General features: G+C 39.1%; 1 protein-coding gene across 4 annotated transcripts in view; it reads left to right on the forward strand.

The window, feature by feature from the left end:
* The window catches only part of TBC1D8 (TBC1 domain family member 8), a 150,633-nt gene that overhangs the window by 82,528 nt on the left and 44,191 nt on the right, over positions 1-23,914 (forward strand). For all 4 annotated transcript variants that reach the window (XM_090281932.1, XM_090281933.1, XM_090281934.1 and 1 more), the window contains 2 exons: positions 8,281-8,399; positions 11,482-11,710. In XM_090281932.1, coding sequence (XP_090138058.1) covers positions 8,281-8,399; positions 11,482-11,710 — 348 coding nt within the window. The remainder of the gene's footprint in view (positions 1-8,280; positions 8,400-11,481; positions 11,711-23,914) is intronic.

Genomic DNA, 23,914 nt, shown 5'->3' on the forward strand with positions numbered 1-23,914 from the left:
CTTCCCTCTGCCACAGGGAAACCTTTCTTTTTCTGGCTTAGCTTTCTGTTTTGTATTACAAACATTAAACAAATGTACTATATACATATTTCCCCCATGTATTCTGTTCTGTGCCTTGCCTTTTTTCACTTATCGACATATCCTGGAAATCATCCCATATCAGAGAGTAGAGTTTATCTTCTTCTCCTTTGCTTTTATCTTTCATTGTGTAGAAGTACCAGAGTTTATTCAATCTGTCCTTTACTGCAGACATTTGTGTTGTTTTCCACCTTTGCCAGCACAAATTATGCCCTAGTAAATAACCTCATTGGTAAATAATTTTGTACTTTTGCTGTTGAATCATTGAGATAGAGTACTAGAAGTGGGATTGCTGGATCAAAGAGTAAATGACTATGACGTTTTGTTAGATGTCACTAAATGCCCCTCTTCCCACTGGACTTGTACCATTTAAAAGCTTTTCATCAGCAGTGGATGACAGTGCTTGCTTTCCCATACTTGTCATCAGATCTATTGTAAAACTTTTAGATTTTTGGCAACATCATAGGTGTTTCTGCATAGTTTTAATTTTCATTCCTTTTGTTATGCTTAACGGCTGTTTTCAGAACCTCCTTGTTCTTATCCTTTGCCCAGTGTTTTATTGGGTGGTTGTTATTTTTTTCCTTCCTCAATTTTTAGATACCATCTATATTTTAGGAATATTATTTTTATCTGAGATACAAAATTTAAAAAATGTTATCCCAGTTTGTCATGTCTTTAGTGGCTTTGCTTTTGGTATGTTTTACCATGCAAACTTTTTTTTTTTTTTTTTAATTTATTTACTTATTTTAATCCTTACCCAAGGACATGCTTATTGATTTTAGAGAGAGAAGAAGGGAGAGAAAGAGAGAAACATCAACGTGAGAAAGAAACATTGCCTTCCATACGCGCCCCAACTGGGGACTGAACCCACAACCTGAGTATGTGCCCTGACCAGGAATCGAGCCCACAACCTTTTGGTGTATGGGATGGTGCTCCAATCAACTGAGCCACTGGCCAGAGCAAGTGTTTTTTTTTTTAAATACAGGTAACCCGCGTATAACACAGTTGTTAGGTTCCTAACAAATGCCGTGTTATGCAAATCCCATGTTATACGAAACAAAGAACTAATACGAAAAAGGGGGTTAGGTTCCAAAAATTAAAAAAATACTCATATTTTTATAATTAAGAGAAATATCTTTAAAGTATTATATATTAATATGAATTAAATAATGTTTTCTTCATCATCACTACTCAGCTCCATTAACTTGAATACGTTTTCTTTTTGGCAAGATATCCTCATCCTCTGAACTTTCTTCAGCATTATCTTGATTTCTATGCTCTACTTTTTGGAAAAAGTCTGTTATTTTAGATTGTTTGCTTTTAGCTTAGAGATCTTTATAAATTTCATTATATGGTGCTAAGCACTTCTGAAGTTCTCTCTTAAACTTTGTGCTCCTTTCAGTGCAAGGATCTTCATTTCAGAAATATGACTTAACTGTTCGGCTAAGTCTAGGCCTTTCTTTGCACTTTGTAGAGTAAACTGTTCAACTTCTTCGTTTTCATCAGTGCTATCATCCCCTAAGTTAACTTGGCACATTCCAGATGTCATTTCCACCAAAATTGCTTCATCAGTTTCTTCTTCTACCAGCAATTCTTGGATATCTTCTACAGTCATATCGTGTTAGAGCGAAACCGTGTTACATGGGAGATACCTGTAGTGGGATTTAAAATTCATCTTTTATACTTTATGATTTTGATTCATGGTTAGGAAGGTTTTCTCATTCCCAATTACATCCCAATACAGGAGTTCATTTATGTGTATTTCAAATACTGGTAGAGTAATTTTTCTTTTAGTACTTTTTAAAGCCGTTGTTCCATGTCTTTTGGTTTGCATTGTTTCTAATAGAAATCTACTATGTATCATTCTTTGTTTCTCCATAAATATTGTGTCTTTTTCTTCTTTATTACTGGTTTTTACCAGTTTGATTATAACGTGCATTTGTGTGATTTTCTTCATGCTTTCTCTGCTTGGGGTTTGAGATTCTTGGATCTGTGTGTTTGTAGTGTTCATTAAACTTGAAAAAAAATCATCTTTTATATATTGGTCTGACTCTTCTTCTCCCTTGTTTTTTCTAGGACTCTAAAGACATACTTTTAGGCTCTTTGTTGTTCCACAGCTCAGTGAATCCCTGTTCTTTTCTCTTGTTAATCATTTTTCCTGTTTTTCACTTTAGGTCATTTGTATCATCATGTCTTCAAGTTCTCAACTCTTTTTTTTTTCTTCTTGCAATGTCTAATTCACTTTGAATCCCATCCAGTATATTTCTGATTTCATACACTGTGTTTTTTACCCCTAAAAGTTTGATTTGGATATTTTTGTATATTTTCCATTTAGCTTCTCAGGATTCTCAGGCTGACCTCTACTTTTTGAACATATGTGATTGTCTAGTGATTCTTTTACCTGTGCTATTTCTGGTGCTGTTTCTATGGATTGGTTTTTCTTTTTGTTATAGGTCACATTTTCCTGCATCTTTGCCACTCTCCCTGCTTCTGAGAAGTGTTGCTAATGGCACTAATACAAGGATATTTAATTAACTATTTCAATTTTAAGTTAAAAATTTTATTTTACTTTCTGTATTAAGGAGGTTGTATTTATCTGTTTTTCACTTACTGTACATACTTAGTATTCATTTTAATTTGAAGGTAAAAAAAGGCAAGGAAATTATATAAAAAGAAAGGTTTAAAACATTTTCTTAAACCATATAGTGAGAAATACACAGGTAAAAATCCTGTAAGTCATGGGAATGTGATAATGATATTGAACCTTTACATGCTCATGTAAAGATGCTCCTTCAGACAGAATGATTATTTACTTTAAGAATGTGAGATTTCTGAAAATTAAAGACTTTGGTCCAACCCTTTCCCCTGTCATTTGTAATTTTGCCTCTGAGAAGCTCTGTGTGTGATGAGTGTTGAGTGGAATTTAAGAATGACACTGCCTTGACAGCTACACTTTTAATTCACCCCTTTGTGTTTGTGTGGCTTTTTGTCCAGAAATTTAGACAGTAGACTGTTTAGTGTTGGGGCAGCAGAAAAATATTTTACTATTGCAAAGAAACAGAACTGAGCTACACTCATGCAATGACCATTTTATTGTAAATTGATCCCAGTCGCTGAAAAAGATACTTAAATCAACTGGATATCTACTATTCACAGACAGTTGCTTTTTAAAACTGAAGCTTGGATCAAATTATTTATGGCTGTTTTTCTGTAGGTATAGTCAATAAGATGCTTGTTTTAGTTCCTGAGAATACCTCCGGGTAAACTTAAGAGAATAAATATTGTATGTGAGTTTCTAAGTGACTCAGCTCCTCCAACCGCAGCTCCTGTATCAGAGTGTATTACAGGTAGAGCCAGAAAAACCAGGTTTTCAGGTTTGCTGTTTTCTGCACTTTAGTTTCCACATCTAGGAAGTGGAAATAGCAGTACTTACCTTGTTCTATTTTTATGAAGATAAGCAATATAACTGTATGATATACCTAACAAAATGCCTGGCTCATGCTAGATCTTCAGAAAATGTCTTGGCATCTGCACCTCTGGCTGTTCTTTCTTAGAACATAGTTTTATAAGTCTTTTACTTATAAATTATCAGCATTATTTGTTTTCTGGTCTTAATTGACGTTTTTTATACTGTGTTTTAGTTTTGCATATGAATTTATAAATCTAATTTTTGACTTTTTGCGTGGGTAATGTTTAAAATCCACTGACCTTTAATGTCCTTAGAAAATAGAAGTCTTTTTTCTGCAAAATTAAGGTCTTAATAAAATAAAGTGCAATTTTGCTATTTGGACTTACGTTATGATCCACAGTACTATAAATTTGATTTAGAGAGCTGTGCCCTCTCTTGCCACATCCTGGTGTGTATTTCACTTTTTATTTACAAGGTCACCAATTCTATTGGATTAGGGCTCTACTCTTTTTTTTTTTTTTTTTTTAATAATTTATTTATTTCTTTGTTTGTTGATTTTTTTGTTTATTTATTTTTTAGAGAGAGGGGAAAGGAGAAAGAGAGGGAGAGAAACATCACTGTGTGGTTGCCTCTCACTTGCACCCCCAACTGGGGATCTGACGTGCAACCTCATCATGTGCCCTGACTGGGAATCGAACCAGCGACACTTGGCTCGCAGGCCGACGCTCTATCCACTGAGCCACAGAAGCTAGGGCTAGGGCTCTACTCTTATGACTGTAACAAACCTTAATTACTTCCTTAAAAGCCCTGTCTTCAAATATGGGCACATTGGATGTCAGGGCTTCATCATATGAATTTGGGTGGACAAATTCAAGCCATAACAACTGCTGTCCTCCGTCTTGGAAGGCCCATAGCAGAAGTGGTGGGAATACTGCTATAGTGTTGGGTTAATTTGTAGTCTTTTTGTCATCCTGCTCTTTTAATTGATGAAAACTCACACTTTATCTTCTCACTTTTTATATTTCCCACCACTTATATGTCTATAACTTCCTTTTGACCAATATCCATGGACAGAAATATATTTTTGTGTGCACAATTGTAAAAAGACATTTCACAAATCGGTAGTTGCCCTTATAAAATGGTATGCATTCCATTTTCTATTCTATTTTATTTTTTTAAAGGCTATTTTCTGACAGGCTACTTAATGTAATTTGAGAAACACGGCTACAGTGTAGGCGCAGAGCTTTGATGTGCCGCGTATGTGGAAAGACTTTCCTTTCCAGTCCTTGGAGTTTACAGACATGCAGTTGGCTTTCATTGATTTATGATATTTTTGAAGCCCATCATAAGACTTCCTTGCAGAGGAAATTATAGTTTGGAAAATTTCCTTGCTATTTGGCAGCTCTCGTAGGAAATAGAAGATGGTAGGGTGGAAAAACTTCATTATGCTGATTGTCTTTGCTGGAAGAGGCATACAAGTATGTCTTATATTCAGGAACAGGGTAACAGGGTAGGTTGTAATGTAACCTAACTGTGGCCCAGTGAATGATTTTATGTGTATTGATTAGCTCTCTCAAGGTTTGGGCTTGGTTTTGTTTTAGAATTATCTTTCCCTATTGTAAGCTCCTCCCCAGTAGGTGAAAGAATTTTTAAAAGAAGAATAGTTTAATTTTTTGATGACTGTCTCAAGCCTTAATTCACATGATTATACTGTGTTGGGACTTGATTATAATTTACTCATGGTGTAATTCTGTGGTTATCAGTTGAGGAAGACACACGTATATACCTGTCCTTAGGAGCAGGATAAATGAAAACCTGCTTCATGTCATCCAGTAAAATGGAATTGCAGGGAGAGAGCTCACTCTGTCTGTAAGCACAAAGTAGCTCTTTTTAGTGTCAAGCCATAGGAAGTACTGTACTGGGCCTAAGGATTATGTAAATGTTACTTAAAAATTGAAATACAGCTTATTGTGGGAGGACTACAGGATACCTCAAGGTTGTAGAGAATGAGTTAGCCTGGTGTGCCTTTCATACGATGTATATGACCTTGGAGAAGTATTGGAGACTCCATTTCCTCATTTAGTCTCCATTACACATCAATGAGACAGTTCCTGGAATAGGAAGGTCAAAAAGCTGAGCTTTCACCCCTCTCTTGTTCTTTATTATTTCTTCACATCTTTTTTTTTTTTTTGTAAAAAGGAAGTACATGAAAACATACAGCAAAAGATTGAAGGCCAATAAAGATATTCCTTTTTCCAATTATTCCTTGCTTTTAAAAAGATTTTCCTGACCAACTGGTTTTATTATGATGGATAATAAAGGATAAAGATCTAGGAAGAGAACCTGAAAGTGCCAGAGAGAAGCAGAGACCTGAGCAAACTTAAGGTACTTGTGCAGGTTATTGGCTTCAATGAAGACCCATAGATATTCTCTTGAGATTGTGTGATGTACTTTTGTGCTGCAAAGACACCATTGCTGACCCACCAGATTTGGGTGTTTTATTTATTTATTTTTTTGATTGACATCTACATAGTTGCCATCTGAGGACACTGAACAAGCAAGGAGATTTAAGCGAGAGGCAGGTAAACTAGATGGATGCCTAAGCCACATCAGCACTGAGTATAAGGAACCAAGCAGGCAACACAGGTCCTAAGTTCAGGTAGACAATGTTTGGAAGCTTCAGTATAATCATGCCGTGGAGGCTGCAATTGTATCATTTCATTTTGTTTCAAAGTGATCTTTCCCTTTCATAAGAGGAATAGGGAGTTTGAAGAGCCAGTGGTTTCCAGACACCACAGAGGTCCTCCTAGATGGGAGGGAAGTAGAGAGTAAGAGGATCATAACCAGTTACCCCAGAACTAGCTTTCCCAAACCCTAAATGGGCTGCTTCCTGCATTTATTCATCCTTAAAGAGCAAGACAAAGGAAGTAGGACTGATGGATAGCTGAGTAGGGTTACTGGTTGTTAGGGACTGAATTGTAACCCTCATTAAATTCAAACGTTGAAGCCAATTTGATGGTATTTGGAGGTGGAAACTTTGGGAGGTATTAGATGAGGTCATGAGGGTGGGGCCCCATGATGGCGTTAGTATCTGTACAAGAATAGGAAGAGAGACCAGAGATCCTTCTTTCTCTCTGCCATGTGCGGACACAGTGAGAAAGCAGCTGTCTATAAGCCAACTAGAGGTCCTCACCAGGAATCAAATCTGCCAACACTTTGATCTTGGACTCCTAGCCTTCAGAACTGTAAATAACCTGTTGTTTAAGACACTCAGTCTGTGCTATTTATTACTGCACCCCAAGATGACTAGAACACTGATCAAGTGCTTCTGGTACAGGCCTGGGATTCTTGAACCTATAAACAGAGATGTTGTGGGAGAGAACTATGGAGCTGGCTCCCCAGGATGGATAAGAAGATAGGCTTTAGCGATAACAGAAGGACATTACTTTGGCAATGCCATGCCTAAAACTTGTGAGACTAAAAGAAAATAAATACCATTGTTTTAAACTCTCATTTTTCTTTATGAAGTGTTTTTAGATTCTTCTCTTTACTCTTTCCCAAATTGCCCATTCAGAACAGTTCTAATACAGGTATCTTCCTACTCCCTGATCCCAAATCTACAAGTCCAGAGTGAATTCTGTAGCCTTTTTATGTGGGGGTATTTATAAGATTCACACATGCATTTCTACTCTGGGGAGAGGAAAGTTGTCAGTAACCCAGGGAGAGAAAGTTCAGTGTTAAGATAAACTACCTGGCTTTTGTGTTAGTGGTATGTGGCCCTGTTCGCCATCATGCCTCTTATGTTGGTGAAATGCTTTTGCACTGTGGTTTGCCTATCATTCCTCTGAGGTTAGAATATCTCTTGCTTGGGAAATCTGGCTCTCATCACGTATCTCTTTCTATAGGAGACATATTTGATGCACATGCACCTTTTATCCAGCGCTATGCTTGCTTCAAGTCAGTGGACTTCACTGAGCACCTGCTACGTACCAGGTCCTTCAATGGAAGCTGGTACAGTTCCAGTCCCAGGTGCCCATTGTCCAGTGGAGAGGACAAGGAGGCTCCTTGAGAGGGAACATATACAACTAACACAGCTAAGCTTTATGGTAACAATGTTGCTTAATGCTTCAAAAATAGGGTGATTTTTTTGTTGCTGCCTTTGAAAGAAATTAACTTACTTGCACACACTTTAATATTTTTGTTTTAACATGTACTATGAAACCTCTCTTTATATATGTTTTTAAGGGATATTGTTATAAGAGAAATGGAGTACACACAAGTTTGTAAACCTGGAAATTGTGGTCAATGAGGCCTATTGCAAGTGGCAGTTCCCTCAGGCAACCTACAGAGCCTTCTCAAGAGGGGCTTTCTCTGTGTACCTGGGCAGCAGTTCCTCTTGAAATGGTTGAGTGAGATGGTTGAGAATTGCTCTACTGCTTGGGGCTTGTATACCTTGCAATAGCTGTATAATTACAAATATTTTTGTCATTTGTGTGGAGGTTGTAGGAATTCCATGTGTTAAGGAAGCAGGATGTCCACAGAACAGTCCCAAGGGTAACCAGATTGGTTGGCTTGCTCATCTGTGTGGCTTTGGGACAGGTGTTCGCAAATCCAAGTGCAGTGGTGGAGGAAAACTGTGCCTCCAGTGGAGGGTGCATTCACTGTCAGCTCGCAAACTGTAGTCCAGGTTGTGATAATACTGTAAAGATAGGATTCGTGACATTTGGAAAACAAATTCATGTTCTGGGAGTTACTTTTGTCTTTAATCTCTGTCTTTTTCTGTCATGACACAGGTGCAACGTTAGAGGAGATAACCCAACACTGGGACTGGCTGGAACAGAACCTCCTCCATACTTTGTCCGTCTTTGATAATAAAGACGATATTACCAGTTTCGTCAAAGGGAAGGTAAAGGTAGGTGTCTTTGATTGTAATATTTCTCCTCTTTTTATCATCTTTCTTATAACTTTCTTATAAAATTTTGAACACAGAAGCATTTTTAATTCTATTCTAAGAGTTTTCTCCACTATAACTGGACACAAAGTCAAATGAGTTCCATTTGTCATGCTTTGAGCTTTGCAGAGTCATTTTAGCAAAATACACCTAACATTAGGGGAGCAAAGGGGAAAAAAAATCGGAACTATTGTAACAATATAATCAATAAAATATACTTAAAAAAAAAAAATACACCTAACATTTTAAAAAGGCCTCATTCTCAGGCCTAAATTTTTGTTATTCTGTACAGAAGTGAAGGTCCTTTTTTTGTCTCAGGAAAAAAATATAATATGTTAAGGTTTATGTGTTTGCAGAATAACAGTGTTATTTGATTTTTTTAAATTAGTTATTTCTAACCTTTTTTTTGCAGTTGCAACATCTTGTGACTCTTTATTTTGTTGCATCTAGCACTTTCCTCCTCCTGAAAGTGGATATTTATTCTTTTTAAAATTATTTTTATTTTTAAGTATATTTTATTGATTATATTGTTACAATAGTTCCATTTTTTTCCCCTTTGCTCCCCTCTTCCCAGCACCTCCACTTCCCCAGCAATCCCACTCACCCCCAGTCCATGCCCATGGGTCATGTATACAAGTTCTCTGGCTTCACCTTTTCCTATATTATTCTTTGTTAACAATAAAAAAAAAAAAAAAAAACAATAAAAAATAACAGTCCCCTTCCCCCTCAGACTTAAGACCCCCCCGCCTAGTCCTATAAAGGACAATGGGCGAAGGTCTCGTGCTCCTCCAGCTGCTCCAAGCTGGACATGGTTATCGTCCTACCTACCCTTGCGTCCATAAATCCCCAAGAGGAGTGGGGGTGTGAAGGGGAGGGTGGCCTTCCCACATGGGGAAGGATCGTGCAGAGTCCAGGGCAGTTGGCTGTCCCCAGACAATGGGGTGCCCGGTTTAACAGGCTGGCATCCTTGTTGTATTCTGGGGGCAACAGATTTGGCAACAGGGCCAAAAGACATCATCCAATCCATAACACTAGATGACAAAAGGCAGGAGGCATCAACCCTTCAGTGTCCCACGTTAGGGAAAAAAGGGCTTCTTTGGTGGAAGGTGTGCACGGCACATCACACCTGTCTAAAACCCTTTTGCCCATTATACTTAGTTTGGGCTGAGGGGAACACTTTAGGTTTTCCCCCTCTCAGGCCTCTGGGTCCTTTCTGTCCAAACCCCTGGGATAGAAAAGAGAAATTAGTTTTAAAGTGAAGCCCACAGATCACCCTATTCTTCACCAACCCAGCCACTTAGTTCGGCCAAACTGTTGAGTCTCAGGAAGCAGCGATGCAGACAGGATTAAGTTGGATATTTATTCTCAAAATATATTACTTGAGTGTAATTAAAGCCAATTAAGTTTTGAGATGGCAGAGAAGACTATTTTGGAAAGTATCTGCCAATATCACCTATGAATTACATCTTATATAACTGGTCTTATTGCAAAAACATGTTTGGTAGTCATTGTTTTAAAAACACTATCAGTCAAGGAAATACTGTTTCTTATTCTAAATTTAACTCATTAAACACTTTCACATAGTAGCCTATAACACACTTTTCCTCCTTTAGGATAAAATATTCCAGACCAAGTGCTTAGGGTTTTAGTAAAGGGTGTCAGAATGAATTCTTGGTTTTAAAGGGACAATATAGAAGCATTGCTTTCCTTTGGGGATTGGAGGTACTTGTGGGACCAGGTGGAAAACAGAGATCTCCTGAATCCAGCCAGGATGTGGTTATGTTGACTGGTGTCCTCTTGGCATTATTTTTGGCCCATTGGGTTAACAGGTAAGTGACTGTGCTGGGATATGTTCAGCTTGTGGGCTGTACCTCATCTTGGCTTGACTACCTGTAACTTTGTTCTCTGGGTCAGATCGCAATGGGGCTTAGGTACATCCCGCGCTCTGCAACCCCCCTCCCCCATTCTTCGTCTAACATGGGTTGTAGTGGTTTTTTGACTTAGATGTTCCTTAATTCAGAGGAAGGAAATTAATTTTTGGTACTATGGATTTAGGAAAGCTTCTGTAGGGGAGGTAAAAAGCTTTTTCTCTATCTCTCTAGGTTTTGTGGCTGTGGGCCTGGAAATTAAACTGGCAAAAGTCAGATTAACAAGAGAAAAACAGTTTGTCAATGTGTGTATCACACATACACATGGGAGAAACTCAGTGATGAGTAATTCAAAGGAGTGGTTAGAACTTGGGGCTTATATAACATCTTAACAAAGAGCAATATATTTGTAGAGAGGTGACAAGAAAAAGGAAAAGGAATTTAGACTTCTAGAGTGGCAAACAGTTGGAAGGCAAATATATGGAACTAATGGAAGATAAGGGCTATTTTAGTGAGGTTATTTTAGTCCTTTCAGTGCGGTCTTGGGCTGGTAAGAGTCTAGAGTTGTTTCCAACTGCTTTGGAAATATTTAGGACCTTAGGAACCTCAACCAATATGATCTTTTTCTATTTTGGAAGACTATAAATATATAGTGATAGTGAAATATATCAGGTATCACACAGACAGTTGTTAATTTTATACCAACATTTTTTTACCCTAATGAGGAAGATGGTTTATTAGTTATTATTATTATTATTATTATTATTAAGACTAACTTTTAACTCCAACTTGGGTAGTTCTTCATGGTTGATGCTTTGAGTTCACATGCTAACCATTTGAACCTCATATCCCTGCATGGAAGAGTAGGCAGGTATGATAAAATGGTAATTTGTTTGAGAACTGGGGCTTAGCAGTCAGTGATTTTCCTTAAGCCTTGTAGCTGGTAAGTGGCCAAGTGAGGGCCCCATCCTTAGGTTTCCTCCCCAAGCTTGTTTCTTTCCCTATATGGCTGTGTTCCCGGGTGGTGGACAGATAGACTGGTGAATCGTTCTCATCCATCCTGCATGTCTGTTTGTTGAGCAATGGAGATTCCTTCCTACTTTTGTTCCTCCGCCCCCCGCCCCCCACCTTGTTTTTCTCCGTGAATGAGGGGCTGTAATCTTTCTCTGTGTCAGGCTCTGATTGCAGAGGAGACAAGCAGTCGTCTGGCCGAGCAGGAAGAGGAGCCCGAGAAATTCCGTGAAGCCTTGGTCAAATTTGAGGCCAGGTTCAACTTCCCAGAGGCAGAGAAACTGATCACCTATTACTCGTGCTGCTGCTGGAAGGGCAAAGTTCCCCGCCAGGGCTGGCTATACCTGAGCATCAACCACCTCTGCTTCTACTCCTTCTTCCTGGGCAAGGAACGTAAGTGAGGCTGGCGCTGGTCTTGGGAGGGGTTTAGTCCTTCACAGATGATGTTGGGCCTTGGGCTGCTTAGCGCTGGTCCCGACATAAGTCATTAGCAAGAAGGGTCAGGCCACAAAAGATTTAAATAAGTTGAGATGATAACAGGTGATGCTTGATTAATTTCCAAATAACATATAGAAAATTATATTTAATTTTATATCCTACTACCACTAAGGGGATTTGATTTTGTGAGACTTCATTTTTCCTACTGCCTTAAGAACATTTCTGTGTAACTCACTTCATATAGCTGCAAAGGGTTTTTACTATTCTTCATTGCTTTGAAAATGCAGTGTTGGAATTGATGGCCCAGTAGTTCTAAAGGAGTAGAACATACTGCTGTTTCTTACCATAGGGGCCATTTAAAAAAATCCCCAGCTCTAAATGTCATGATTGCTCCTAGAAGAGGAGCTGGATGGACAGTTGTTTCTAGAAGGCTGATTCTTCACCTGGGTCCTTCTGAGATTTAGGGAGTGTTCACTTTTCACCCATTTATCCACTGGCAGTCACCATAGTAGGCAATAGAATTCCTAAGTAAAAAATAAAAGTCACAAGTGGCAATTCTATATTGAAATTTTAAGAAGTTATTCCCATTCAAACTTCTTTTGGAACCAAATATTGTTTCAAGTGTCCTTGCAGGGTGGTATGGATGTTGTATTTATACATATTTACACACATTGATACTTTCTTTTTCTTCCTACATTTCAGTTTATATTTCAACTTGAACTCAAGGGAGGGGACTCCTCTTGAATTCTGTTCTAGCCAGCTTCCTACACATTAACTCTAACCCTTCTTTTCCCAGGGCACCAGCTCAGTTCTGATGCTCTAGTCCATACACCCTGTTTGCACAGCCCCTTCCCACCCCACTTGGAATGTGTTCTGACTTAACCTTGGCCACCCTTGCTCTTCTGCTCTCTGCAGTGCTTCTCAGAATTAACACCTGGTCTTGCCTTTGCTTTGCCCTCTATGTCTGTTTGGAAACTACTTTCATACTTCAAAATTTAGTTCATATTTTATTACCTCCAGGGACCTTCCCTGGTCCCCTCATGATTGGTACCATGTTTGTGATTCTATTTTGGATACTGTCAAGTCACTGGTTGCTTTTTGTGTACATATCTGTTTTCCCTATTTGAACAAGCTACTTAAGGGCAGGGTTCTTCACAAACTATGTGCTTAATGAATGAAAGTTGATGGTGAAGATGAAGTGAGTGTGTGTGTGTGTGTGTGTGTGTAAAGGACTTTATGTGAAAGCAACTAGAAGTAGCTGAAGAAGCTTACTCACTAGCCCAGCAATTTTTAACCAATGTGCACAAGAATTCTTAAAATATGCAATGCCTGACTAGTCAGGGGCACTGAGCTCTTTTCTCTTAGATTTTCAAATAAAAAAAAATGACAACAGCCAATACAACAATAGCTGTCTTGTGTGAATGAATCAAAATTGTACCTATTTTGGGGTTGGGAGATGGTGGCCAAGTAGGTGGAGGCAGAGTCCACTTGCTCCTGCACCCAGCTTGGACACTTGGCTGATCTTCCGAAAAATAAACTGAACATTCAGTGGAATTTTAGCTTATAGAAAGTTTGGAAGCCAGGGAATACAGAAGATGCTTCACAATGGGCAATAAGGAGATTTTATAGGTGGACTGGGAAATACCCTGGGCGTGGTGTGTGCGTAGCATGGGCATCTGAGGAGAGCCTGGTCAGAGATCACAGCTTCGAGGCTCCCTCCCCTCCCAGGGCAGAGAATCTCCAGACCCAGGTTTTGAGTGACTTGGACATACAAAGTTGGGAAGATGTAGGCTACACACACACACACACACACACATACACACACACACACACACCAACACACTCATAGCTGTAGTGGCAAACACACACACCCCAACACACTCATAGCTGTAGTGGCAAACACACACACACACCCTCAACACACTCATAGCTGTAGTGGCAAACGCCACCCAGGAGAGAGCTGGGGGTCGGGGGGTATACTATATGTACCTGGGTCTGGTGGAGGAGGTTGGCTGCCTTGACCAGCTGTGACTGTGGGAGATTCTTGACTTTTTGAAGAGGTGGCATGTACAGAAAGCCGGAGAGTGACTCAGGGCTGCCTTGGGAGTGCCCAGAGAGACTTTTTAAAAGGGAAGCTGCAGTGTGCTGAGCAGGGATCCTACACGCAGCTGTACTGCCAGCAAGGGGAAAGGATTGAGGGTGCAATTTGCTCCCACTCAGTGCAGCTGGACAAATTGATCAGAAAAGTGTAAAGCAAGGGGATTTCTCAGCCCCAGCCTGGCACAGCTGCACAGAGTGGAGAGTGCGGGCCTCTGTGTGCTTGAGGGCAGTGGGTTGGGAACTGTGCACCTGAAACTATTTAAAGCCAGACAATGCCCCCTTCCCTGTTAGAACCTCTGGGAAGGGAAGGTCGCACCCAGCCCCCACCTCCAACAGGAGCCAGAGCTCTGCAAAACAGGCTGGGCAGGCTCAAGAACCCTGCAGGGTGCATTTCCACAAGAGAAATACAGAAAGAGGAGTAAGTAAAGGGCCAATTTTGAACTTCTCTCAGGGGGACAAAATACACTGGTTCTTAGGGCCCTATTTTGCTGATACCAGTGAAGCAGAGAGATAATAAAGTGGTGCAGCAAGGGGGAATCAGGGTCCTGCCCAGCCTCTGCCAGGCTCACACACAGAGCTGCTGTCAACACCCAGCAGGAGAGAGCTGACCCTCTTACACAGATTGCCACCACTCCCCTCTCTCCCATGAAACGAACAGCTATTTAATCAGAAACTATACATTATTGGAAATAAGCTGGGACAGACCAAGATGGATGGTGGGGGAATAGGAGGAACATACCCACAATTTCCCCAAAAGACTGAACTGTGCCAAGTCGGGGAGACCTAGGGGCCTCACCCTCCAGATCCCAACAGAAGCTGTCTATAGAGGCAGGTGATACAGGTGGTATAGCCAGAAGTTGGATGACCCACTCCAGGACCTTGAGCTGATAAAAAATAAGAGGTTGTTCCAGAAAGAGAAGTTAGAAGGTGAACTCCAAATGGCTGAGATGAACTTCACCTTGCTGTTCTTTAGACTTTGCAGATTTTTCTTCTGTTTTTTCTTTTCTTCCTTTCACTTGGCTCTTAATATTTCTTCTTTTCCTTCAATTGTATTTCAACTAATTCACTACTCTTTGTCTTTTATTTTTTATTCCTTTTATTCAGATTTTGTATTACTTTTTATTTTATTGCTATTTCAAATCTCACATTGCACCCTTTCTTTATCTTACTCCATTTTGTCTTTTTCCTGCCCTTTCTTATTGTTGTTGTAAATTTTATTTTCTCCCATGCTACACCTTGTTTCTATTCCTTACTCTTACTATTTCTCCTCCCTCTATCCTCTTCAAAGCATTCTTCCTCCCTTTAGTCAGCTCACATTCTTTCTTTCCCCCCTCTTATAATATTATTTCCTTTCTACGCATATAAATTGTAGCTTGTTGGGCATGGATATTATGGTTATTACTGTTCTTTTGCAACCATTTTTCTCTTTGTTTACTATTTTTTGTACTTCACATTTCATGGGTTACTCTCCCCCTGTCTTATTACATTTTGCTTATTTGAGTTAGAAATTTTATTTTTATTTTTCCCTTTCTTAGCCTGGATTCTATTCCTTATTCTTATTAATTTTCCTCCCCCTATTCTCTCAAAACCATTTGTCTTTACCATAGAATCTCAAATTCTCTTTTCTCTTTTGTATAACTATTCTTATTCCCTTTCCACCTTTATTAATCTTTGCTCAATTGCTGTTGATACTGCTGATGTGGTAGGGAGCTATTTCTGCTGGTGTGGGTTAGGTTTTCTGGTAATATTGCTTTGTTAACCAGCACCGGTAAAACAGCATACAAGACATGAAGAAACTCTTGACTCCCAGTCAGCCAGCTGGAGGGGAGAACCCACCAACAAGTGAGCCACCAATAAGCAAAGCCCAAGTACAACACGAGAGCCCACATAAATTGAATAAAGGGCAACCCTAGAGTATCCAGATCAGGAGATCAAAGAGACTGCACCACTGAGTCCCACAGGTCTCCTAACACAGAAGGTCACACCATGAAGACAGGGAGACAAAGCAGACCAATCTAATATGCAGAAACAAACAAGAAGAGTCACCTAAAATGGAGAGACAAAGTACCCCCAATCTAAGGAAAGGGAGAATCCCAAGAAAGATTGCTAAACGAAATTAAGGCAAGCAAACTATCAGACATTGAATTCAAAATAATGGTGATGTGCATGCTCAAGGAGCTCAGAACTACAAAGAACCCCAGGGAAGCTACAGCACCATGAAAAAGGACATAGAAAATGTCAATAAGAGCCATGAGGAAATGAAGAATACAATACCTGATATGAAGAACACAGTAGAAAGAATTAAAAGCAGGCTAGATGCAGCAGGTGATTGAATCAGCGAGCTGGAGAAAAAAAAAAAAGAAAAATGTTCCCAGACAGAGCAACAAAACAAAAAGATTTAAAAAGAATGAAGCGGGATTAAGGGAGCTGCAGGACAACATGAAATGTAATAATGTCAGTATCATAGGAATACCAAAAGAAGAAATGGAGCAAGGGGTAGAAAACCTGTTTGAAAAAGTAATGACAGAAAACTTTCCTAACTCTGTGAGAGAAAGAGCAACACAAGTCCAGGAAGTACAGAGGGTCCCAATGAGGATGAACCCAAAGAGGCCCACTCCCGACATATCATCGTTAAAATGGCAAAATTCAAAGGCAAAGAGAGAAGCTTAAAGGCAGCAAGGGAGAAACAGCTAGTATTATACAAGGGAGCACTGATAAGACTATCAACTGCTTACTCAACAGAAAGACTACAAGCCAGAAGGAATGGCAAAAAATATTTCAAGTAATGAAAAGTAAAGGCCTGCAACCAAGACTACTCTACCCAGCAAGGCTCTCATTCATAATTGAAGGCAAAAACAGGAGTTTCTCAGACATAAGAAGGCTAAAGAAATACATCTCCACCAAACCAGCACTGTAAGAGATGTAAAGGATCTACTCTAAAAATATTAAGAAACAGAGAGATTGGAGGGAGAAGATAATGGCGGAGCAGGTAGCAGTGTTGTCTGCTTGCTCCCATCATGGAAAAAAATTGGAGAGGAGAGGAGAGAGTGAATGCGGATTTCAGATAGCGTGAACAGGGAAGGGAGTGTGTGAGTGGTGTGAAAGAGGGCAGAAAGCTCACTCGTGCTCTCAAAAGGAGTCACTGGGCCCCCCAGCCCAGTTGCTGGGCTCCCCAGCCTGGCACCACTGCTGCACCGCACCCCAAAGGGGCAGCTGCAGACCAGCTAATTAGCTGGGATCTGCTTAGAAACTGCTGCCTGCCAGAGGCGCTGGGACCAGCAAAGTCTGGAAGGGAGTCAATGAGAGATTTTCCTTGAAACAGCCAGAGGTGTGGGAAGAGAGCGGACAGCCCAGACTGTGGGAAACTGTATGAACTGAGTCTAGGTGGGGACTCTCTGGGCAGGCAACTCTGTGCCCCGGGTGTGCGCATTGCGGCACCACCAAATGAGGAAGCGGAACTGAGCCAGGGAGAGGGGCCCATACAGGAGAGCTGTGGCGGAAATGCAGACTCAGTAGGGACCCCAGGAAGGCAAGGAGTATGCACAGGAGAACAACAAGACACTGCCAGCCAGGGACAGACGCAGCCCAGTGCTGTGGCTTGTAGCACAGAGACTTTTTGGGAGGAAGAGCGAAGACAGGACCCAAGGCTGGGCAGGGACTAGGGACATGCGTACTGACTTGCCAGCAGAACAACGTTGCTAGACAAGCCTGAGCATTGCTGGAGGGTGCCGCAGGACAAGTGGGGAGAAACCCAACTCAGTGCAGCTCACAGCAGAGAGCTGTAGGAGGCCCACGAGTGAGAGAAAAGCAGCCACAGAAATCAGCCAGATTGCCTCACAGCCAGCCAGGCAGAAAAGATTTGAAACCCATGGAATTCTGACCTGGGGTGGTTCTAGAAAAAGAAGACTGCGCCCAAAGGTTGAACTGAGTAAAAACTTTTATTTTTTTTTTTACCCTTTTCTTCTTTTTTTTCTTTTCTTCCCTTTCCTTTTTTTCCTCTTCCCTTTTTTTAAAACTCTTTCTTTAATCTGTTTTCTACCTTCTCTCCCTCCTATCGTTCTTTAATTTTGTTTTGTTTATCCTCTCTTTCACACTAAACATATATCATATAACTGCTATATAAACCTAATACTATACACTTCCACTTTCTCACTTCATCCTGCATTCTTCCCTCTCTTTTTTAACATACAATGTAAATATTATTTAACTGCCTTGCATAGCCTTGACCCTACTCACTACTATTATTATTCTATCATCTTCCCTCTCAAAAATCATCTTTCTTTCATTTAAAAGAACTCTTATCTGTTTCTCATTTAGTATAATAGTCTTAACCTCTCTACATTTATATTAATACTGGCTTGTTTGCTGCCGATAGTGGGATTGTGGGTGGGGGATATTTTTGAGGGTGTGGGTTTCTTGCCTAGGTTGTGCGTTTATGTTGTAATAGCATCTCCACAAAAGAGCTCAAGACCAGATGGGAAGAGTGACTCAATCAACTAGCCAGAGGGAAGGATCCACCAAAGAGTAACTGAAATACAACCAGACAGTTTAAAGAAATGGCATAAAGGGCATCCCAAGAACGTCAGGCTCAGAAGGTCAAACAGACTGCACCACTGAATCCCCTGGTCTTCTATAAAGAATCTCATACCACGAAGGCAGGAAATCAAAGCAGACAAATCTAATAAACAAAAACAAACAAGAAGAATCTAACATGGGGAGACACAGAAACAACCTCCCAAATGAAAGGAAAGAGGAATCCCCAGGAAGAGCGATAGATGGAATAGACATAAGCCAACTCTCAGACATGAAATTCAAAAGAATGGTTATAAAGATGCTCAATGTACTTCACAATCTCAAAAAAAAACCTATGACAAACTCCAGGGAAATTACAAGGAACTGCAAGGAAACTACAAAGAATTGCAGGGAAGCTACAAGAAACTTACAGAGAATTACAACAGCATAAAAAAGGACATAGAAATTATTAATAAGAACCAGGAAGACATGAAGAATACAATTTCTGAACTGAAGAACACAGTAGAATCAATAAAAAACAGGCTAAATGAAGCAGAGGATCAGATCAGTGAGTTAGAGGACAATGTAGAAAAAAATTCCCAGGCAATACAACAAAATGAAAAAAGATATAAAAAGAATGAAGAGGGTTTAAGAGAACTGCAGGACAATATGAGACTAAACAGCATTAGAATCATGGGGATACAAGAAGGAGAAGAGGAGGAGCAAGGGATAGAAAACCTGACTGAAAAAGTAATGACAGAAAATTTTCTGACATGATGAGAGAAAAAGTCATGCAAGTCCAGGAAGCACAGAGGGTCCGAATGAAGATGAACCCAAAAAGGACCACGCTAAGGCACATCATAATTAAAATAGCAACATTCAAAGACAAAGTGAGAATCCTAAAAGTAGCAAGAGAAAAACAGCAAATAACATACAAGGGAGCTCCGATAAGTCTATCAACCGATTTCTCAACAGAAACATTACAAGCCAGAAGAGAATGGCAAAAAACATTCCAAGCAATGAAAAACAAAGGCCTACAACCAAGACTACTCTACCCAGCAGGCTCTCATTCAAAATGGAAGGTGAAATAAGGCATTTCTCAGACAAAGGAAGACTAAAAGAATACATCTCCACCAAACCAGCATTTCAAGAGATGCCAAAGGGAATGCTTTAAGAAAAAGAAGAAAAAAAAGGGGGGCGGGGGGGGGGAGAGAAACACAGGTACAAAGGGAAATGAATAAATACCTGTCAATAATAACCTTAAATGTAAATGGATTAAATCCACTAATTAAAAGACATAGGATACTGGAATGGATACAAAAACATAAGCCACATATATGCTGTCTACAAGAGACACACCTCAAAACAAAAGATCTACACAGACTGAAAGTGAAGGGATGGGAAAAAGTATTCCAAGCAAATGGACATGAAAAAAAAGCTGGGGTAGCAATACTTATATAAGACAAAATGGATTTCACAGCAAGGGCCCTAAAAAGAGACAAAGAAGGACATTTCATAATACTTAAGGGAACAATCCATCAAGAAGATGTAACCCTGGTAAACATATATGCACCCAACATAGGAACCCACAAATATATAAGAAAAATACTAGAAGACTACAAGAAGGATATCAACAGCAACAAACTCATAATAGGGGACTTTAACACCCCATTATCAATAACAGACAGATCTTCAAGGCAAAGAAACACCAAGGATATTGAGGCATTGAACAACACTATAGATCAAATGGACTTAGTTGATATATATAGAACTTTTCACCCTGAAGAAGCAAAATACACATTCTTTTCAAATGCACATGGAACATTTTCAAAGATAGACCATATGATAGGACACAAAACAAGACTCAACAAATTCAAGAAAATTCAAATTATATCAAGCATCTTTTCAGACCACAATGCTTTGAAACTAGAAATCAACCTCAAGGAAAAAAACCCAAAGACATCCAAACTCATAGAGAATGAATAACATGATATTAAATAATGGATGGTTAAACAATGACATCAAGGAAAAAAATCAGAAACTTTCTGGAAATTAATGATAATGAACACACAACAGCCCCAAACCTATGGGACACAGCAAAAGCAGTCCTGAGAGGAAAGTTCATAGCAATACAGGCCTACCTCAAAAGGATAGAAGACTCTCAAATAAAATTTTAACCCTACAGCTACATGACCTAGAACAACATCAACAAACAAAGCTCAGGGCAAGTAGAAGGAAGGAAATCATCAAGATCAGAGCAGAATTAAATGACATAGAGACTAAACAAACAATTCAAAAGATCAACAAAAGTAGGAGCTGGTTCTTTGAAAAATAAACAAAATCAACAAGCCTTTAGCCAGGCTCATCAATAAATAAAGAGAGAAGATCCAAACAAACAAAATCAGAAATGAAAGAGGAAAAATCATGACTGATATCACAGAAATACAAAGGATTGTAAGAAATTACTACAAATAACAGTATGGCAAGAAACTTGACAACCTAGATGAAATGAACAAATTTCTAGAAACATGTAGTCTTCCAAAACTGAATCAGGAAGAAGTAGAAAGCCTGAACAAACCAATAACAAAGAGTGAATTTCAAACAGTAATAAAAAATCTCATGGCACACAAAAGCCCTCGACCAGATGGCTTCACTGGTGAATTTTGCAAAACATTTAGGGAAGAGCTAACTCCTATCCTTCTCAAAGTATTCCAAGTAATTCAAGAAGAGGGAAGACTCCCAAACTTTCTATGAGGCCAGTATTATCCTAATTCTAAAACCAGGTAAAGACAGAACAAAGAAAGAAAACTACAGGCCAATATTGCTGATGAACATAGATGATAAAATAACAAAATATTGACAAACATGATCCAACAATACATTAAAAAGATCATACACCATGGTGAAGTGGGATTCATCTCAGGGATGCAAAGATGGTACAATATTCAAAAATCAATAAATGTAATACACCACATAAAGAAATTGAAAGACAAACATCATATATCAATACATGCAAAAAGCATCTGGTGAAGTACAGCATCCATTTATGATGAAAACACTGAGCAAAGTGGGAGTAGAGGGAGCATCCCTCAACATAATAAAAGCCATTATGAGAAACCTACACTCAACATCATACTCAATGGGCAAAAACTAAAAACTTTTCCCCTAAGATCAGGAATAAGACAAGGGTGTTCACTTTCACCACTTATATTTGACATAGTATTAGAAGTTCTAGCCACAGCGATCAGACAAGAAAAAGAAATAAAAGGCATTCAAATTGGAAAGAAGGAACTAAAACTGTCATTGTTTTCAGATGACCGATAGTGTATATAGAAGACCATATAGGCTCCACCAAAAACTACTCAACCTACTAAGTGAATTTAGCAAAACAGTGGATACAAATTCAATATTCAGAAATTGAAGGCATTTTTGTACACCAACAATGAAATGTCAGAAAGAGAAACTAAGAAAAATCCTATTTACTATGGCAACAAGAAAAATAAAGTACCTAAGAATAAGTTTAACCAAGGAGGTAAAAGACCTATATTCAGAAAACTATTGTACACTGAAGAAACGAATTAATGAAGAGACAAATAAATGGAAGCATTTGTGTTCATGGATTGAAAGAATTAAGATCATTAAAATGTCCATACTACCCAAAGCAATCTCTAGGTTCAGTTGCAATCCCTGTTAAAATACCAATGAAATATTTCACAGATATAGAGAAAATATTTCAATAATTTATATGGAGCCATAAACAACCCCCAATAGCCTCAGCAATTTTGAGAAAGAAGAACAAAATAAGAGGAATCACAATACCTGATATAAAACTATATTACAAGGTCACTGTAATCAAAACAGTCTGGTACTGACATAAGAACAGATACATAGGTCAATGGAACAGAATAGGGTGTCCAGAAATAAACTCAAGTTTTTGTAGCCAATTATTTTACAAAGGGGACAGGAGCATAAAAATGGAGCAAAAATAGCCTGTTTAATAAATGGTGTTGGGAGATCTGCACAGGTGCATGCAAAAAAAAAAAAAAAAAAATTGGACCACCAACTTTTACCATACACCAAAATAAATTCAAGATGGACAAAAGACTTAAAAATAAGCCATGACACCGTAAAAGCCATAGAGGAAAACACAGGCAGTGAAATTTCAGATATCTCCCGCAGCAATATTTTTACTGATATATCTCATAGGACAAAGGATATAAAGGAGGGAATAAAGAAATAGGACTACATCAAATTAAAAAGCTTTTGCACAGCTAAAAATATATCAGCAAAATGAAAAGGGAACCAACTGTATAGGAAAAGATATTTGCCAGTGATACCTCGTACACGGATTTGATTTCCAAAATATGTAAAGAACTCATACGATTCAACACCAGGAAGACAAACAGTCCAATTAAAAAATGGGCAAAGGACCTGAACAGACACTTCTCCAAGGAGGACAAACAGAGGACCCACAGACACATAAAAGGATGCTCAGGATCACTAGCCATTATTGAGATACAAATTAAAATCACAACGAGATACCACCTCACACCAGTCAGAATGGCCATCACTAACAAATCAAACAAGTGCTGGTGAGGATGTGGAGAAAAGGGCACCCTAGTGCATTGTTGGTGGGAATGCAGAGTGGTTCAGCCACTGTGGAAAACAGTATGGAATTTTCTCAAAAAACTAAAAATGGACCTGCCTTTTGATCCAGCAATTCCACTGCTCGGTTTATACCTGAAGAATCCTGAAACACCAATTCAAAAGAACCTATGTACCCCAGTATTCATAGCAGCATTATTTACAATAGCCAAGTGCTGGAAACAGCCTAATTGACCATCTGTAAATGAGTGGATCAAAAAACTTGGTACATTTACACAATGGAATACTATTCAACAGAAAGAAAGAACTACTCTTCACGACAGCATGAATGGAACTAGAGTATGATGCTACGTGAAATAAGCCAGATGACGAATGATAGATACCATGTGATCTCACCTATAAATGGAACATAATGAACAAAACAAATGAGCAAAATATAACCAGAGACATGGAAACAAGGAACAAACTGACAGTGACCAAACTGGAGCGGGGAGGTGGATATCAGGGGAAGGAAGGGGATGGGTCTAGTCAAGGAACATGTATAAAGGACCCAGGGACCTGTACAACATGGAGATTGACTGTGGGAGCGAGGTGGGGTGTGGATGGGGTAGGGGAGAGAAACTGGGAAAAATTGGGATAACTGTAATTGAACAATAATGATAAACACAAAGCAAAATCATATCTATTTTTTATCAGATAGGCAAAAAATATATTTTTTGGTGTGTCACAGAATTTGTGTGCCATGAGATGAAAGACGTTGAAATTTCCTGCTATAGCTTAATATAAAAATGTGGTCTTTGAAAATTATTAACCCCTTAAGACATTATTGCAAAATAAATGGAAAGAAATGGTAGAAAGGAAAATACTTAATCATCCCCTTCTTTATTTGAAAAGGAAAATGAGTTATTTTTCAATACTTACCAATCATTGTCACTAAACCTA

This window comes from Furipterus horrens, unplaced genomic scaffold, assembly GCF_987537825.1.
Source record: "Furipterus horrens unplaced genomic scaffold, mFurHor1.1.pri manual_scaffold_6, whole genome shotgun sequence".
NCBI classification, from domain to species: domain Eukaryota; kingdom Metazoa; phylum Chordata; class Mammalia; order Chiroptera; family Furipteridae; genus Furipterus; species Furipterus horrens.